Source organism: Echeneis naucrates, chromosome 11 (assembly GCF_900963305.1).
Source record: "Echeneis naucrates chromosome 11, fEcheNa1.1, whole genome shotgun sequence".
NCBI classification, from domain to species: domain Eukaryota; kingdom Metazoa; phylum Chordata; class Actinopteri; order Carangiformes; family Echeneidae; genus Echeneis; species Echeneis naucrates.
Window position 1 is genome coordinate 11,477,966 of NC_042521.1, and position 19,089 is coordinate 11,497,054.

The following is a 19,089-nucleotide window of genomic DNA, read 5'->3' on the forward strand; positions in this document are numbered from 1 at the left end:
CCCCCCTTTTTTTTTAGGCCCTTGGAGTCACATCTTCACAGGACCGTGCCTTGATGAAGAAAAAGATCAAAGACCTTAAAGTTCTGATGGAGAAGGCCAAGAGGAACCGTGAGAAGGTGGAGAAACAGCGTGAGAAGCTACGGAAAAGACAGCTGGAGCAGCAGCAAAAAGAGGGGCGCAAAGAAAGCGCAGCAGAGTGAAATGACTTTGCCACTTGCTTTACCGTAGCACCACAACAAGTAGCATCGAGGAACAGAACGTCAATAGGCCCCACGAATGAACCCTGAGGGACACCTACTCAGTAGTTCAAAAGTTCTCAATGGTGGAGCTCCACCCCAAGCTGTCAGAGACTGTTGACTGACTTTTTCACCAAGCAAATTAAACCAAAATGACCAGTTCCATCATAGGATGCTGCCCCTTGTTTTGCCTCATTTTACAACCATCCTGTGTTTTCTAGCTATTTAAAAACGATCTAGCATTAATCTAGTTCTATTTATTTTGCTGTTTAAAGCTTGTAAATTGGGTTTATTTATTCAAATCCAGAGTAATTCTGTGTTAAGGGTTAGGGTCCTCGCCCCACAATGTGCTACCCATCACAACACCTTTAGACACAACTATGTACATATGCAGTGATAAATACAGATACAAATATCTCTGATGTGCCATTTTGATAGATTTATGTATATACTGTTCAAATCCATTGATCAGTCTATATTACTTTGAAGCACATACAGGTCAAGCAGTACTCATCTCTCACCACTGGGTGTCCCCATGCTGTTTACTTTCACTACTGACAACACTGGAACTTCCCAATAGGAACTGAAATGAGGACAACGTCTCACTGAGAGAAGCACACTCAGTATTTGCAAGAACTCTGAAAGTGCAAGCACTGGAAATGTAACATGTGGCTCATCCAGTGCACCACACAGTGTACATGTACCATAACTAAAGTTTTCCAAGTATGAATTACAAGGACATGCTGTACTCATTGGACTGGTTCTGATGACTTCAGGTACAGCGTTCGTTCATCTTCTACCGCTTATCCACTTCCAGGTCGTGGGCGGTGCTGGAGACAATCCCAGCTCACATTGGGCGAGGGCAGGGTACACCCTGGACAGGTCACTAGTCCATCACACAGAGACAGACAGAGACCGACAACCACTCACACTCAAACCAACAGAGAATTCAGAGTCTCCCATTAGCCCAAACATGCATGTCTTTGGATGGTGGGAAGAAACCCACACAGGCACAAAAGGCCCCAAGCCAGGAACCAAACCCGCAACCTTCTTATTATGGGGCAACAGTGCTAACCATTATAGCACTATGCCACCGTGCTATAATGTCACTTACCCAACTTACCCAACCTCCACCACAGGAACAAAAAGAGAAATATTCTAAAAATTAAAAAAATAAAAAGGAAAATCCTGCTAATATGCATAATGTTGCTTTTACTCTGCTTGTAACCTGCTTTTGACCTCTTTTTATATCCTTTCAGTAACAAATACCCCACTGCTGCCTTTAGAAATTCTAGAGTAGTAGAATTTTTATGAACTCTACCCGCTTCTGTGTGAGTGTTGAAACACATACAGCAGACTTAGCCGAGTGATCGCTCCTGATTGTTATTTTCTTCAGATCAGTCAAGTTCACCATGCAAATTACTCTGGAATATTCTTAATAATATTTAGGAATGCTGCCATATACGGGATAGGACACATACAGGAGGAAATCGTCTTGAAGATCACCTGATAATACTGATGTAACACTGGAAAATTCCACCTGATAGATGCAATACAGTTTTAACTTTCATATGGAACTCATTCACTTAGATTTAAACACTTTTTATTTATTTTTTAGATGCTAAATATACCTTAAACTGATTTTAATTTATGTACTTTGTTTTAGGATTATGAAGCTCACTGAGAGACATGTTCCCTGTGTTACTTCTTTATCATTCCCAGGAATCATTATGTAGGTTTACAATAAATATAGAGACACCAGTGTCAAGTGATAGAAGATAGAAGTGATATTCTTAGGAATAAGAATAGTTGGGGTTACCGTTACTGCCATGCAATGCAACAATAAGACAGTTATCACAAATTTGTTGATGTTATTATTTATTTATTTCTGTATTTAATGAAGAAAATGACTATTGTTTATGATAACTTATACAAAATAAGAAAATTATTGATACCTATTAATGAGAATTATTTATCCAGAATTGTATGATTTCTTCCTCTTGCCAAAACTTAATGAAAACTGTTAATTAAAAATGATTTAAAGATTTAAATGGTTGTAATGGAAGTGAAAGAAATCACAGAAATACTCTCCCGCTGTGCTCGTGGTTTTCCTCTAATACAACCATAGTGCTGCTCCAGTGCTACTCTGATAAATTGCTCATTATGTATTCTTATGAAATATTTTGTAACACTTGAACCTTTCTGTGAATACCCTCCACCCCACGAAATCAGTCAGCAGACTGCACTCTTTTGATTCTTTTGTATGTATCGTAAAAACACTGAGAGCAATATGCTGTATGAATCCTAAAGAAGCCTTGTTTTCTATTGTGTCAGTGTGTGTCCACAGTTTGTGGGAGGGCTCAGGTGGCTCAAAGCTCAGACCTGAGTCCAGTCGTGATTCCAGATCTTTTCTATGTGCTTGACTGAAGTTGCCTGGCATGACGAGACCCTGGTGCTCCTTGCAACATTTTGAGTCACGTCTGGACGGGTTTGTCTTTCATGTGTGTAGAGAGCAAAAGATAATCACAGACTGCTAGCCATGCTATTCTCTCTTTTTTTCCTTTGTTTGTCATTACCTATTACTCTTCTTTTGCATTCTGAAAAGTTTGGAAGGGCAGCTACCTGTCACACTGAATAAAATGTGCAGATAGTGTCCAGAGCCTGGTTTTGTTTCTGCTGTTCTTCACCTTTAGTTTAAAATGTTGCTAGAATTTTAAGTGTTCATTTGCAAACCAGGAACAGACTCTTTATCACATACAGCCCACCAAAATAATCATTTTATGGCTGTTCTTTGTATAGATTTCTTCTAGAAAGGTCTGACCTGCTGAACAGGGTTGACTTCAAAATAAAAGATCCAGTTCAGTGTTTTTGATTCTAGTAAAACGTTGCCCTGCTCTGCCGTGATACCTTTCTCTGGCCTTGAGTCAGACACAGTCATTTGTAGCTCTCCAGCACCCCCCACTTCTGCTTTCTATTTATACTCCCCTTCATTTCTCTCCACGACTATTTTTTCCCACTGACGTCTCCTGTCACTTGTTGCCCCTCTTCTTCTACTTCATTTCCGTCTCCTTTCCTCAAGCACTTCCCATGGCTGGGCGTACAGAGGCCTACAAGTGTGGGTATGCTTAGTTACTTCATTGTCACAATTTGTTCATTTATTTCCAATCTCCTCGGTGCTTTGTGGAGAACAGTGTCTGCGACAGCTGGTTCAGCTGTGCAAGAGCCTCCTGCTTTGGCGTTCATGGAGGAGTTGAACCCCAGACAACAGGCTGCCAAGCAGCTAAAGCAAAGCTTCCTGCAGGCCCTGCTGGCCAACGATGCCCAGGAGGTCCTTCGGATTCTGCACACCAGCAAACTAGACATCGACACGGTGCTGGAGGTGGAAGACCCCGGCATGGTTCTGGCCTCATACAAACAAGGTAAGGAGGAAGTTGGATAGCAGTGTGCGGCCCGCAGAGTGATAAGGCTGTTGGCAGCTGGTGTGTTTGTCACAGCGGCTCAGAGTGATAAACAAACAAAGGTCGGTCGCACAGTTCATGAGAGCCTCAGCTGAGAGAAATGCAGCAGATTGTCAACACTCTTGTTCAGCTGTGTAAACACTAGGTGGTGCTAAACCCACATGGATGCCTTTTGAGAAGAAGCAATGTCTGATCTTGGAGAAGGACAAAAACACATCTTCAGTCAAAAGCTTGAGCCATTATTAATCACACAGTCAACATCCCTCTCCTACAGTCGACATTCAAATGAAGGATGTGATGTAGATCTGTTTGAATAATTTCAGCATCTTAGCCCTTTCTTACTATGAAGCCGTCTGGTTGTCCATTCTGCTGCAGGTTACTGGCTACCGGGCTACAAACTGGAGAACTCCTGGGCGATGGGTATCCATGTGTGCATGATGTACGGCGCCGTAGAAACAGCGCTGGTGCTCCTTCAGGAAGGCGCGGCCGTTAACCGGATGCCCAATGGGAAGACCCCGCTACATGTGGCCTGTGATGTTTCCAACAGTGACTGTGTGATGTTGCTCTTGGCTCATGGGGCAAAGATCAGCAGCCTGTCGCTGAGTGGGCACACAGCACTGCACTACTGCATCACCAGGGAGTCTGTGGACTGTGCCAAGCAGCTCATTTTAAAAGGTCAGGAGGGAAGGATGAGGCGCAGATATAGAATATGGAAAAGACATCAGAACAACTAAATAATCCAGATTTTTTTTTTTTCTTCATGGAGGTGCCGACGTCAACATGCCCAGCAACAACAATGATGAGGACACGCCGTTACACACAGCAGCCAGATTTGCCGTTCCAGAGCTGGTGGCTCTGTATTTGGCCCATGGAGCATCTGTGGATGCGGTCAACTCTTTTCAGGAGACACCTCTGATGACTGCTGCTTTCTGGGCTTTTGACAGTAAAGAGCAAATCTACAGCGAAAATCACCATCTTGTCTGTCGTCTCCTGCTGGATCACAAAGCAGGTGAGAGCTTTTGGATCAGTGGCTGCACATGACTCTTGTACTCACACTGTCAGGATCAAGCAGGCTTCATGCTGTTGCTCCCCAAAACGTTCCTTCCTCTTCCCAGATCCCAACCTCCAAGAAGAAGACAATAAAACAGCGCTTCACAAAGCAGCCTGGAACTGCGATCACGTCCTGATGCAGATGCTGCTGGAGGCCGGAGCAGACACACGAGCCATGGACATCAACGGCTGCGCCCCTCTTCAGTATCTTCTCAAAGTGACTGATGTAAGACCCATGGCCATACCTGAGCTCTGCTACCAGCTGCTGCTCAACCATCATGCAGCACGGGTCTACCCACCTCAGTTCCACAAGGTGCAGGCCCAGGCTTTAACATGCTGCTGAACTGTAAGTAAGATATATTATACACTGATCACGTTGTTGTTTTGTGCAGGTGCTTCAGTCCTGCCATGAGTATCCCAGAGTGTTAGAGATCATGGTCAACTGTTATGAGCGTTTAAAGCCCACAAGGAAGTGGAGAGCTGCCATTCCTGATGACTGCTATAAGGTAGTACAGGGATATATTACGGATACTTTCTAAATAAGTATTATCGCCTGAGTTCACTTAGAGAAAGAACCAACAACCCAACAAAGACAGAGATCATAAACACATTTTTCCTTCCTTAGCGCCATAAAGACTTCTATGACTCCCTGTTCAGTGTTTGCACCAACACCCCCCGCAGCCTGCTACACCTGACCAGATGTGCCATCAGAGCCAGCCTGGGCGGTTTCTGTCACAGCCGTGTTCCACAGCTGCTTCTGCCACCTCGCTTGAAGAAATATTTATTACTGACACCTGAGGGGCTACTGTACTGATGGAGAGGCTTTCTGTTTATGGATTGATTCTTTTTCTACACTTAAAATGCAGTATGGGAGGCTCTAACAGATCTGAATTCACTCATTGAGCTGCCAGTGAACATCTTTTTCTGTCTTGCGCTTCTTTTCCGCCTGTGCTGTGCTGGAAAACTCCTCTCTCCACTTTACTGCTGCCTCCTAAACTACCTGGCAACCACCCTTTGAATTTACTGTCATGCTCTGTTGACACTCCACAGCAGAACAAACACTTGACAGAGCGCTCCATAACAAGTGCTTGTTTTTCCAACGGACTGCACACATTGGCACGGATATGGATATGGACCAATACAATTACTGAACACCTTTGCCATAAATACAACACAAACTATACAGAAAACTTATATAAGAGCAATCATTAGAAAACTGTGTGAAAGCTGAGTTCAACAACCTCCTTGTACCTTTAAAAAACAAAATCTGCATTCATACAGAGGGAATGTCTTTGTGTGCTTTATGTAAAATATTAAGTGTCCACATTCATGCAATATGGTGCAGTATGGGGGTCTGCATTGCCCGAATGACACATCTTTTATATAAATAATTAAATTCATCTTGGATAATGCGACTTCATCTTCTAATGACCGCTGTTGGTAACTGCACAGATGGTACAATATTTATGATCCTTACAGCAGTCCATAGTTCACAAACACGTATACAGGTGTGTCTGTTCAGACAAAGTCTGAGTTAGATTTTTCAACCTAAATCCAGCGTCTGTTCCGTGTTTTTAATAGTGCCGCCAATCAGATTCCAACTTTAAGCAAAGTTACTGCCACCTTTACATGATTAAAAGCAAACATCCTGTGACTGTTTAGTCCTGCTTTCATTTTAGTTTGACATGCAACCAAGTCCTCAGTCTAGTAAGTAAACATAAAATGCCATGGTAATCCTGACTGCTAGCAACCACACAGCTGGTATCGTGTTAGCTTTGTGGTGTGTTATACTGTATGCCATATGTTAAAACTATCCATACAGACTAGCCTCACAGATTGGAATGAAAATTAGAACCAATTAAATCCAAAGTAAATCTCTACTGTATGTAGTGTGCTGATTTGCATGTGTAGCAGATATATTCTGTAGAGGGCACATTGTCAAGATGACTAAAGGGCCAGAACACACACCCTTGGATCTTAAAATAAATCTGCAAGAGTCCGTGACAGACATGGTATAAAAATAATTGACATGAACATTGATGAAATAATACTGTTTTTGTACTGCTGCCACATCAATATTACATCAGCGTCGTGGAAAAGGGACTTGAAAGGAAAAACAGAGAAAGTAACAACATGAGAACAGAGTTCAACATGTTGGCCGCTAATGAAGGGACAAAACAGAGCAGGACACTCTGTTCTCAGTGCCTATTGGCAGCTTGCCACGAAAAGCCAATGGACTGTCTGCGACGCTGACAAAGAAGCCGAGTTTCCTAAAAACAAGCCGTGGAGGGAACAGACTCAGGGAGATACTGCACGTGGAGATCTTTACATAAGGCAGTGGACTCAGTTCAACTTCTATAGAGCGCACATCTGTGATCTGATTAAACCTAAAGTCAATTTGTGAAAAACTAACAAAGGGACAGATAAAAGAGTCCTGCACATCAATGAATCACATCAATCAGCAACAGCAGTGAACTGAAAAAGGCAGAGCAAATGATGTGTTGAGGTATGGCATTTTTATTTTCTACATTCACCGGTTCTTTTAACGGTGAAGAGCAAATTCAGTACATGAAAACTTGGCCTAAAAGAAAGTCTTGCACTGTGCAAGACATAAAAAGTTACCAAAACATGTCTACTTGTTCACAAATCATTAAATATTATCACCTAAAATTGGGAGAATGTCATAAGAATATTACAAACCTAAAACAGTATTTTCACAAAGCAATTTCTAAAAGTTTAAAATGAGACTGAATTGAGGTATGAAATGTGGAAATGGAAATCAATGCACTGGTACAACTTCCTTGTGGCATTGTACGTGTTATTCCTCTCTGCTACACCAACTCCAGTGTGTGTATCAGCCCAAGAAATACAGAGAATGTGCTGTCTTACTCGAGAATGTCAGCTTATAGGCTGTCAAATGAGAAAGAGCTGAGTCGAGTTTTCAGTGCGACATTTAGCATTTCACACAAGCCTTCAAATCCTCTTAAGTTCATCAAGATACTTAAAATATGCAACATATGGGTCATTACTGACACTTAGGTGATATTATTAAATTCCTTTTAATGTGCATTGGAGCTGCTGTGTAGCTCCTGGCAACACTGAAAACATTTTGGGAAAATTTGGTTTTAGCTCCTGCTGCGATTAACTGAACAAAGCAGTTTCAACGCAGGCAAATTACAGTGAATGTTAACTTATAGTGAATGGCAGCACTTCCAATTATGATACAACTCTTTCACATTTCAGCTGGACCCATTAACATGCATTAATACTTAGATTCAGCAAGTCCACTTCTCCTGTTAGGAACTCAGATTCATTCAACTTATCGGTTATTCACCAAGTTTACAGTATTTACCCCAAAGTGATCAAAGCAAAAATCATTTCAGGGTCATCAGTTCACAGCACATTAACTCCTACAAATGATTAGGTCCGTTTGTATGAAGGTTCACGTGAAATGCACACGTTGTTTGTCCTGTCAGTTAGAAAGGACTGAGATACCTACAGGAGGGACAGACTTTGCTCCCTTTGTCTTTAGGCTTTGATCATGTTCCCACCCAGATGAAGGCACTGATACACATTTACACCTCATGACAAATTCATTTTGAAAGAAAAAAATGAACATAAACATAAACAGCAAGCATACTTATTTCAAAGTGTGCCCATATTATTGAAGCTAGATAACTGAAAAATGGGTGTAGTGTAGAAAAAAAAAAGAGATTAATACTCGACTTGTTCCATTAGCAGCCTGTAATCATTGTATAATGGAATTAAAGTGGGGTGAGCTTTTGTTGGGTGCCTGGAGGCTGGCGGTAATAGTTCAGCACAGTTATTTCACTGCATTTATCTGATTCTTGACAACAATGAGCTATTTTCTTCTCCTAGCTTACTTTCTTGGGTGAGAAAGGAATCCATGTTCCACGTACATGTGCAAGTCCAAGTCCAGCAGCATGCTGACAGGATTTGGTTAATTCAATCACTTACGGTGCAGGTTTATCTACTTATTCCAGCACGGGCCTTCTTCCTCTTAATTATTTTATTCCTTTATTCAGACTTCATCTTTGTTGCTTAGACCACCATCACTGAGTGCTTTCATACTTGCTGAGTTTCTTTGGCTCCTTGCTGGGAATGGACCAGTCATCAGCCTCGGTGGTGCTCTGGTAACGCCGTAAGGCTGACTTATTATAAACAGGAAGTCTCTCCACAGACTCTGAGGACAAGGCCTGGTAATACAAGACAGAAGGATCCCAATCACACACATACACATGAATGAGTGTCACGTTCATGTTATTCAGCTCCATCTGTGCCTAGTTAAATCTTTTTCAAACTTGAGACACGCATTTGGGTGACACTTGCATCAAGACACACATCATTTGTGCATCTGTATTATGCGATGACTACATCTGCCTCTACTCAGTCCACCCTCACCTTTCTCACCTTTAAGTATATGACAGCTGAGGTACCAAAACCCTCCATTGAATAGAGTTGCAGGTCTCCTTGAAAATACTTTGCGTACAGACGAGAAATTGGCAGTCCATAACCAAAGCCAGCCTACAGAAAAAACAGCAGGGTTACAGTATCTTTACAGATCAGGCTACCTGAGCCAGAAACCAAAATATCACAAAGATGAAAACATAAACTGGATCCTGTAGAGGTCCTGCTTTGTAAATGCATTTTAAATATGTCTTCTGGTTCAAGATATTGAAATGTTGCTGACTGCTCCTCTTTAAAATGAGATCAACATGATCTCATTTTAAATTGTAAACTCAAGTTTATATCCTTGTGGTTATTTGGCGTACTGACTGAGACAATCATCCACATTAAATAATTGAGGCTGAAAAATATTTTAGTAACTATGTGCAACAGTCTCACCAGAGGAGCATTACGTGAGTTGTCTACATGGACAGGACTGGGAGCTGTGGAGTACATGTAGCTGAAGAGACGTTCAATCTTCCTGAGCGGGACTCCTCCTCCTCTGTCAGACATCTAAAAATAAGGAGGACAAAAGTTTACCTACTGGTCTGCCTGCAGCCGCACACCCACTGAACTCATCAACCCTCTACGTTCCATCTGAGCAGTTGGGCAGTACAGGCTCAAAACAATGGCGTGTGCAATACTGTCTTCAGTGCATCTACCTTGATAGTGAGGTCCTCTGTGCCCAGGGAAACTCGCACTTTGACTTGGGGCAATGTTGGGCTTGTCTCATGCGTCTCTACTGTAGCTCTCATGGCGTTCTGACAGAGAACATGAATGACAAAATGAGCGAACAGACGTGTAAAATGGCAGACAGCTAGTTTTCAGGTCTGTTGGTTACTGTACCTTGAAGAGCTCAAACAGCATGTGGTAGAGATGGGAGGGCACATAGACGATGTGGATAGGCTGGCCAGTGTTTTTGGCTGTAAAACATTTCAAACATTTTAAGTTACTGTTTATTGAGAAAAGGACATTTATATAGAGTCCCAACCCACTGAGCAACTGCCACCCACCTTATTCACTTACATACAACAACAGAAATAAGAGATGCTTCTTTTAAAGAAATTATTTCAACTACTACATTTAAAAAATAGGTTTTCTGTTTGGTGAAGTACTCCATTAAAGTCTGTAGTGTGCCATTGCTGCTGCACTAAGATATTTTTGTCCTGATTGTGACTGACACACGAAAAAGAAGAATCTGCTCATTTAAATAATATGATTGCTTTGTCAGACTTACAATTGACCTCTTTGATCTCCATATCAGGAGATGTCAGGTAATACTGCTCACACAGCATCTTTGACGTCTCATAAGCATCTACAGAGTGAGACAAAACAATCTCTGGTTACATTTCAGTGTGAGAAATGAATGGCTAAGCTTGTGTGTGTTAAGGGTTTAGCTCATTCATTACCTTTTACTACCTCCACAACGTCACAGGTTGGGTCGATGCTTCCAATGTGTTTGGGATGGGCTGGGTTTACACTGCCATTGAAGATTAATGCTACATGGCAAAACAATAAACACTGAGTGTGATTCAAAAAACACAGCTGCATGCAAAATGGTTGAGTACAACAAAGTACTAAGCTAAGCTAAGTGTTTACTGCATGGAACATCTATACAGCAATGAAATCTTAAACATGACTGTAATTATGACTTTATGCTTTATCAGAGGTTTTTTTTTTTTTTTTAATGATAAAACACGCTGTGGCAGAACCTCTTCTGGCTGTCAAAGGTTTTCAGCACATTGTGAGCTATTCAATGACATGAACCATGAGTGTTAGCAACTGAGATGATTAACTCACAATCAATCACCAAGTGCTATACTGACTGTGCTGGTTCATGAGCATGCGTGTGGAGATGCGGCTCATGTAGAAACGGTCCAAGAAGTATTGAACGTTCTGGTTGGTGACAGGGTCCACGCCAAATGCATCCTTGTACTCCACCACACCCTGAGCCATGGTCGGTACCACATTGTTGTGCCGGTTCCGGATATTAATCAAAGCCTGTGTAAACCTGGGAACAAATATGGTGATGATGAATGCGTGAACGTATTCTTAAGTGAGAACACACGGACTTCCTTTAACGTAGCATAACGTGGTATGTTCATATCATGACATATAACAAAGGGCTACTTTCCATCGGAAATCGTCAAGATACAGTATCTACTGATTTATGCAACAGTCACAGAAAAAGTTACACACAGATACCATACAGGCCACTGCATGTGGCTGAAGACAAATTAATTTAAGATTAAACTGGCAGTGTGAGGTCGAAACTAGGCAGTTAATATTTAATTACAGGCTTGGTGGGTTAGGATCCACAGATAATCAAAGGAAAGCATAGTAAGACTTACTTTGGCAGGACATCTTTATCATCTGGATCTTTCTCTAAAAACTCTATGAGCTCCAACAAACTCTGTGAATACCTGGTGGACACAGAAGCAAAGAAAGGGCTGAGGTCTGATTTATTTGCTGTAGATCAAAACAACAACAAGGTAAAATGATTTAAAAATTATTTATTTGGGGTTTTCATTCAAATGAATTCATGTGAAAGTGAACAACCATCGTTGAACTTTTTTATTGAAACAATACATGATTAGCATCACTGTCCCTCCTTTGATTATTTGTTGCTTGTTTTATCCTTTTATTTTTATGATCAGATTTTTTTAGCTGACAGAGTAGACAAGTGCTCAGCTCCCTGAGTCACGCTCACTGCTCCACTGTCTCACTGTGGAAAAACTGGGCGAAAGGTGAACGACAGTGTTGTCATGTGTTCAGCGTGCTGAGTATGTCCCCCATCTGACCTTCAGCTCTTCATTTTATATAAGTTAATGAATGCAAACACTTGATGACTATCTGGCAGCAGTATTTACAAGTTTGCCTCGAAACATTGAGCTGTCAACTCTCTCCCTCTGTAAACAACATGATGGGATTGATCAAGTATTTTGTGGGAAACGTAAAGGGTTCTGCCGCTTGGGGAAGAGAAAGTAACAGTGGCAGGGTTGCCAAATATAGACATTACTCTGGGCCTTATAAAAGAGTGGGTGTGGGGTAATGACCTCTGTTGTCTTCTCCTCACGTGACTCTTGCACCAAACATAATCAACATGCAATGACCTGTCTGCAGTAGCTGCAGCGAAAAACCAAACTGCAAGTACTGAAATGTACACAGAGGTAGAATCATCTGTTTTGGATTAATAGATAAGTTGCTCCAGTCATGAGAAACACACTAGACACCGTGACTAGATAGTCTGCACCTTTCTTTCTTGTTTACAGGACAAACTTAAGGCAAAAGAAAAAGGAATAGGGTTGAATCCAATAGCCAATATTCACTGCTGTAAACCCAATGTCATGTGTCCCAAGAGGGTTTCATAGAATCCCATCAGGACGCGTGAAAATGATTAAAGCTATTCTACAACAAAAACTGAGAACAGACAAATATCATTACTATTTGTTCTACAATCACTTTTCTGTGTTTGGATGAACCCTCAGTGTTTGTGGCTTATCGCTCATTAGATAAAACACAAGTGTACCTTGAAATGGACATGTGTACACAACTTTGGATATGCTGGCTCAGCTCTACCTGTCTGGTGGGTGTGACTACCCAAAAGGTTAAGGTGTGTATTCTTCAAAGATCGAAATCATTCAAAGACATCACATTGAAATGTATACAAATTCCATTACGTTATAAAGGCCTATTGCACAGACAAACAAGAAACAGGAACAGGGAGGCTGGAGGCAGTAAGAGCTAAACAGCTAAACAAGTTATCTGAATATTATTGAAATGCAGCATACAAATAGCGAGAGCTCGGTAAGAACAGACCATTATTAATGAAGCCTTGTAGTGCTACAGAGATATTTTGGCTTAAAAAATCATACCCTGCAAATGTAAGGAAACAGGTGTATTTGATACAGACCTCTGCAAAAATCACATTATCATCATTTCTTTATTTTTTATTTTTTTGGGGGGGTAAAAATTAAAGACAAAAAATGCTATTTACACTAATACACTAACTGTTTCTCATGTTTATTTCATTATGGATTTTTTTTTTCTGTGACATATCATTCAATCCTAGCATTGGATTTATCTAAATCAGAGGAAGATAATAAAGTAAGTTCCCAGATCAATGACACCTGGGCTTTTTGTGTCTGTGCAAAGGACAGGTGGGTGTGGGAGGAAGGTATCACATGCATTGTTTACCAGAAAAAGGCTGAGTGGGCAGATGCTGAAATGTTCTCTTCCAATGAAATGGGCATAGGAGACACAGGTCCCCAAAACTAACACAAACAAAAACTACCGGAGAAATGTGAAGTAATGGTTGTTGGAGTTCAGCAACAGCAACTGTTGCACACCATCTTATATAGAAATAGACATCTGGTGTGGAGATCCTACCAGCTGGTGAGGAGTTTAAGGGATGGAGTGCCGAGGAGCTTGTCAGGGAGGAAATCAATTTCTTTCATGATGTTGGCCAGTCTGACAGGAAGTTCCTGACGCAGGAACACAAAGGAGGTCTTCTCGCATGCATTGGCCGAGCCTGTAGTCACATGAGGGACAGAGTCAGGAAAAAGGAAAATGACTGAGTAAGCATCCACCTATGACCACATTCTGTAAATGTTCTAAAACAGCAACCTGTCCCACAGAGTGACATCTGAAGATTATTAGTCAAGCTTTGCGGGGATCTGCTGTACAAATGAGATGGAGAACCATGATGCAAATACATTCTACTCCTTTTTTTTTTTTTAAATGGCAGTCATATAGCTCAGATATATAAATGCAGATATCAGCATCCGTTTTTGTGTTTGTTTGCTTTGGCATTGAAGGATTCCACCCTTTCTTAGGGCAAAAGCCAAAGATTTCACATACAGGCAGAAAACGACAGTTGTTGACATGAGAAACATCAGCATCTGCATGAACATCTGTCCTCATGTGCATTTCTCCGCTGTAAGCAGCAGTTGTCTGTCAGTGACCAGAAAAGCACAAAGTCAGCTGTCAGCACGGACACACACACACACACACACACACACACAAAATTGAATTTGAGTTGTGCAACAGGACTGAGCGTGGAAAAACAGTCCAGCTGAATCCATAGGCCCCGACAACACTCACCAAAGTCAATGAACTGCTTCATGGACAGAGGAGAGGGGGAGAACTTGGAAAACCTCTCCACTTGTTTAGGTATCCCAGCCACGGAGAGGTTTTTCAGCAGAATCTGAGCGAACTTCATTTTTCCTGTTCGTCCCCAGCCTCAGACTGCCAGTATTTGTTTTTTTTTGGGGAAGGGGGAACTCTGCTTGTTCCTCTCCCGCACGATCCAGTTTGACGACTTTCAGCTAGCGACGTACAAAATACCCCCTCGTTACATTAACATCTTTAAGCTGGCTGCCGATGACTCCCCCATCACTCCGCCTCATGCTGGCAAATCGTCCTGTCCTGCACAAACAACAGACCCCAGCGCTCACTGCTTTCTCCAGACGAGGGGCAGAGCAGTGATTGACGTCGACCTCAGCCAATGAGCGGCGAGATTTTCCATGACGTATGACCCAGCTGAGTTTTTGGATCCAGATCCAATCTTTTATTACAGCATCACCTACCGACGAGAAATCCAAAGCGCTTGGTCATCAAAAATGTAATTCTATTGTTATTGTTTTGTTTTTTTTAATCAGCTATTTAATTGGTCATTTATATCAATTAAACCGACCCGTATACCTGATAACTGCACACCGGAAGCAGAGCTAGACTGACCTGAGTGCTTCGCTCTCTCGTTGACTTCAATATTAAACTTAATCTACCCAAAACTCCCAACGCCTGCAGCCCCCATCTCGGCCCTGAAAACAAATCAAAACGAAACAGACGGCTTCTGAACGGTTCAGTCGGGCCTGGAGCGTTTGTTTGTTAGTTTTGGCTCTTTTGACGCACTTCCCCCAAATGCCCACAAGATGGCGGCGTTGCAAAAGCAGCGAAAGTGCGCGTGTCAGAGGAGGTGGGCCTCGGTCTCCTCCTCGACATCACCATCACCACCATCCCCATCATCCCTCTCCGCCTGGGGATGTGTCGGCGTGCGGTGCACCTGTCTTATCCCGGATTTGGGTCGTCCGTTTCGAGCAGCGCCGCCAGAAGCCGCACGAAGAGGTTGAATCCACCTGCTGGGTGGGAGCCGAGCGGCCCGGACTCAGTGTGACTCAGGTGGAGAATGTGCTGATCCGTTTTGTTGTTTTTTTTTTTTTTTTCCGGGGCGCAGCAGTGAGACAGCATCTTTACCGAGTGACACGTCGTTACAGCACCGGTGGACGAGGTACGAGTCGGAAAACGATGCCGTGTTATGGAGCTGTCTCGTTTTAAAATGTTCCCACTCGTGTCAGCCAACGTTTGAGAAATTCACCAGCAAGGCCTTAAAACGCATTTCCTCATAGAATATCCTTAGCTAACATTAGCTGCCCTGTTAACCTCAGTCAGTCAAAGGGTCAAGTTGTATTTTGTGTTATGAAGACAAAAGTGCATGCGTCTGTTAATTTTGTTCTTTATTTTGGAGGACATCATGGTCTTTAGTCAGTCTAAACAGCTTTGGTTGTGGTTTTAAACATACAGGATCAAATGCATTCTATTAATTTTCTGTGTGAGAGGATAGTTAGACTGGCTTCATACCCAGAAAATGACTAGGCTGCTATAAATTGGTGGCCCACCTTTCTGTCTCAGCTGAGGCGCAGCGAGCCTGATGCAAGATCACATCATCCAGCTACACTAAAGCTGTTTTTGGTCCACTTCGCTTTCATTGTCTTCTTCATTGCACTAGTGGCAATACAAGTACTGAGCTTTTAAACGGTTGCCATGAAGCTGTCATCAACTTAGATCATAACAATACACATAAAGAGGTTTGTGAGTTTTTATTAAACATGTTGACTTGAAGAAAAAAGGTGGCAGTACAAATATGGCCTCCATACACAAAACTAGTTCTACTAGAATAATTCCCAAGTTTCCCAAGAATTTGTAATTAATTTCAGCTCAGTATGACTTAGTACTGGCCATGGTTTGGACAATATCGAATCATTATTGGTTGCTGTGCCCGCTATGTTATGTGCTACTGTAAACTGTATAAGCAGGTTTTCTGAAGAACCACTCTGGCTCACTGGATTAGCTGATACTCCAACACACTGTGTCATGTCAAAATAAAACCAGAACATAATGGGGCAGCGTCGTGTATAGCTCATTCCTCTTCGATCCTCTGGCTTGAAGCCCCTACTTAGGACACCATGTCGGACAAAAGTGACCTAAAAGCAGAGCTTGAACGCAAGAAGCAGCGCCTCGCCCAAATCAGGGAGGAGAAAAAGAGAAAGGAGGAGGAGAGGAAGAAGAAAGAGGTAAGGAAAAAAGTGAGTAAATTCACACCACTGGAACTCATTCTGTACTGCTCTCTAGTGTCTATTGTTTGTGTCGTCACTTGCTCCTTGTTAGGCCGTGCAATGTAAAAGACAGAGGTTGTGTGTGTCCATGCGTGCATACAAACATCTTTGTGTGTGCAGAAGGTTGGTGTTGGAAATTTTTAATTGGAACTGTGCATGCACACCTGCGGGCTTTGACAGTAACTGACAATCGGAGAGCTTTGAACCTGTTTTTAATTTGTGATGGGTAAGCTGACATTTCTCTGTGTCCGGCGCAGGCAGAGACACAGCAGAAGGCAGAGGTGACTCCAGAGGATTCAGACCTAGACCGTAAGCGCAGGGAGACTGAAGCCCTCCTTCAGAGTATTGGCATATCACCGGAGCCTCCGCTAGGTACATAATGCTCTTATACTCTAATCAGTCCTTTCCTTATGATTGCGATGCAAAAGGTTAGGGAAATTATTACAATAACATTAACTTAGGCTCTCCTAAAAGTTGAGCCCCACTTCATGAATGCCAGCTAAAAAACTAAAAAAGAGCAGCAGTTTAATGATCCTTATCACATTGCAGACATAAGAGGCACTTAGCAATTTACTGTACATGATGTTTGGTGAAAACTATCTATCCAGTCATGTTCTGGACTAGATCAGTGTTGCCATGACACTGCATAATGTAGTACTTGTGGTTTGATTTTATTTATTCCCTTTTTTAGTGACAAAAGTACTAACTTTGTCACACATTATATTTTATAAGGTTTCATCACATTACACTTTCTTCTCTTAAGTTGATTTCATGATTTGTTGTACACACAATGGTTGGACTGGGCTTACCATATTTTATTATCACTTTGATGTATAATTTTTATGACAACTTCCTTTTTGTAATGTTTTTTGTTTCATTGTTTACCTTATGTGTATCATTATTGTTTCTATTGTTGTATTTGGACAGAATTATTATTTTACTTTGAAATGAGATGGTCTGCTGCTCAAAAATGTCCTCCCTTGTGCGCAAATCACAAGCAAACATTTGGAAGCACTGTTCTCTAGTGGTCTGGAACTGTAACAACATCTTTAGCACCTCAGAACTGGGTCAATGCTATGCCTGTCATTAGTTGAAGTTATTTATAACACATCTTCAAATACAACTGAGTACAGAAAAACAGTAAATGCAAAGTCAACAATGCATTTGATATCCTGCCCTCCCTCTCTTTTCTTTTAAACATTTATTATATTTGTTCTTCACTCATTTTACTTTGTTGCTTCTCATCCCAATTTTTTTTTGAGCAGTCCATTCTTTGCAGCCTTTAATGTTAGATTCATGTTACTTTCATTATTTAGTCCCGACCCCTGTGTCCCCCTCCAAATCAGTGAGCACACCCAGTGAGACAGGAAGCCAGGACTCAGCTGATGGAGGAGCGGCAGGCAGGTAGGTCAAAATTGTGTATTACGAATTCTATTCACAAACCTGCCTTACTGGATGAGTTTCATCCATCTCACTGTAGCAACCGTTGTTTTTTAATGGCTTTGGCCCCTTTATTATATTTGCGGTAGGAAAAACAATTTTGAAGTTCTAAAGCTGGGAAAAATAAATAATCAATAAATTCTCACATTCTTATGTTTGAAATCAGACATTTTAGTGGCTCATGTAAATCCAAAACTTTGTAGTTGAAGGCATTATGCACATGCCAGGCATGATCTATGGGAGAAAGACTTAAATTGAGGCCAAAACCTGGCCTCAATAAGATAATCGTTTGAAGGGACGTTTGACTGAATATCTGTTGACAATTTGTCCTTCTTGACACACATTCTGTTTCTTTTCTTCTAAATTGCACTGCAGGTTTAGGTAAGAATGAGTGTCACAGCTGGTAAAGTTGTGGTGCCTTGTCAGGTTATGAATGTTGTGTCATTATGTGGTCATTTGTCATGACATTCAGTGTTTTGATGACCACTGTGGTGCTTGTTGCTTCTCATCAATGATCCTGAGAAATTAGGTTTGATCTTGAAGCAAGGCCCAGCTGGAGACTCAGCTGAGAGATTCACATAGGTAAACATTCAGAGAACAGAGAATATGTTTGGAATATGGAGATTCAGGGGCATGACCATACATTTACAGGAAGGTAGCAGATTTAAGCATAAGTGACAAAATTCAAACTTTCCCCTTTTTCCCCCCACATTCTTTAGGGTTAATTTACAGTTCCCACAGAACACTCACAAAACACTAGACCTGTGCATAAACAAACTGTCTTTCAAGTTTACACATGGCTGTTTTTGGTGTATTGAACCTGTTGTTGAGAACGGAGTGGTCATCAAGCACTTTCCATTTGCTATTTAATGGTAGCAGACTGTATGGTCAATGTGTGAGGGATGCCCTCAGGGGTCATTAGCGATGTGTTGTTCTGGTATAGCCAGGGGTGGAATTGGGGATGAAAGTTCCTAGGTCGCATCACTTCTATTACGTGAGACCTTTTGTTTAGCTTGTATCTATTGAATTATTACTGATTGGTGA

At 41.7% G+C, this 19,089-nt stretch overlaps 4 protein-coding genes across 9 annotated transcripts in view; 3 read left to right on the forward strand and 1 right to left on the reverse strand.

The window, feature by feature from the left end:
- Window positions 1-2,855, forward strand: part of ppp1r9a (protein phosphatase 1, regulatory subunit 9A) — a 43,716-nt gene extending 40,861 nt beyond the window's left edge. For all 4 annotated transcript variants that reach the window (XM_029513641.1, XM_029513640.1, XM_029513638.1 and 1 more), the window contains exon 19: window positions 18-2,855. In XM_029513641.1, coding sequence (XP_029369501.1) covers window positions 18-200 — 183 coding nt within the window. In that variant the 3' untranslated portion in view covers window positions 201-2,855. The remainder of the gene's footprint in view (window positions 1-17) is intronic.
- A 410-nt stretch (window positions 2,856-3,265) lies between these two features.
- Window positions 3,266-16,554, forward strand: asb4 (ankyrin repeat and SOCS box containing 4). 2 transcript variants are annotated; one of them, XM_029513465.1, is made up of 6 exons: window positions 3,266-3,655; window positions 4,070-4,369; window positions 4,461-4,703; window positions 4,810-5,057; window positions 5,137-5,250; window positions 16,439-16,554. In XM_029513465.1, exons 1-6 carry the CDS (start codon window positions 3,358-3,360, stop codon window positions 16,475-16,477), a joined length of 1,242 nt encoding a protein of 413 aa, XP_029369325.1. In that variant the 5' UTR covers window positions 3,266-3,357; the 3' UTR covers window positions 16,478-16,554. The 2 variants fall into 2 exon arrangements, with proteins under 2 accessions (XP_029369325.1, XP_029369323.1); XM_029513463.1 differs by lacking the exon at window positions 16,439-16,554 and adding an exon at window positions 5,370-6,562.
- Window positions 7,244-14,668, reverse strand: pdk4 (pyruvate dehydrogenase kinase, isozyme 4). Of its 2 annotated transcripts, XM_029513466.1 has the most exons (11): window positions 14,315-14,668; window positions 13,601-13,742; window positions 11,563-11,634; window positions 11,038-11,222; window positions 10,621-10,710; window positions 10,449-10,526; window positions 10,058-10,134; window positions 9,874-9,972; window positions 9,611-9,724; window positions 9,176-9,289; window positions 7,244-8,961 (listed from the first exon to the last, which is right to left on the reverse strand). In XM_029513466.1, exons 1-11 carry the CDS (start codon window positions 14,430-14,432, stop codon window positions 8,818-8,820), a joined length of 1,233 nt encoding a protein of 410 aa, XP_029369326.1. In that variant the 5' UTR covers window positions 14,433-14,668; the 3' UTR covers window positions 7,244-8,817. The 2 variants fall into 2 exon arrangements, 1 of the variants encoding a protein (XP_029369326.1); XR_003841215.1 differs by lacking the exons at window positions 7,244-8,961; window positions 9,176-9,289; window positions 9,611-9,724; window positions 9,874-9,972; window positions 10,058-10,134 and having other exon boundaries at window positions 10,475-10,526; window positions 11,012-11,222.
- The window catches only part of dync1i1a (dynein cytoplasmic 1 intermediate chain 1a), a 44,725-nt gene continuing 42,072 nt past the window's right edge, over window positions 16,437-19,089 (forward strand). The window contains exons 1-3 of the mRNA XM_029513462.1: window positions 16,437-16,563; window positions 16,863-16,977; window positions 17,922-18,009. Coding sequence (XP_029369322.1) covers window positions 16,456-16,563; window positions 16,863-16,977; window positions 17,922-18,009 — 311 coding nt within the window. The 5' untranslated portion in view covers window positions 16,437-16,455. The remainder of the gene's footprint in view (window positions 16,564-16,862; window positions 16,978-17,921; window positions 18,010-19,089) is intronic.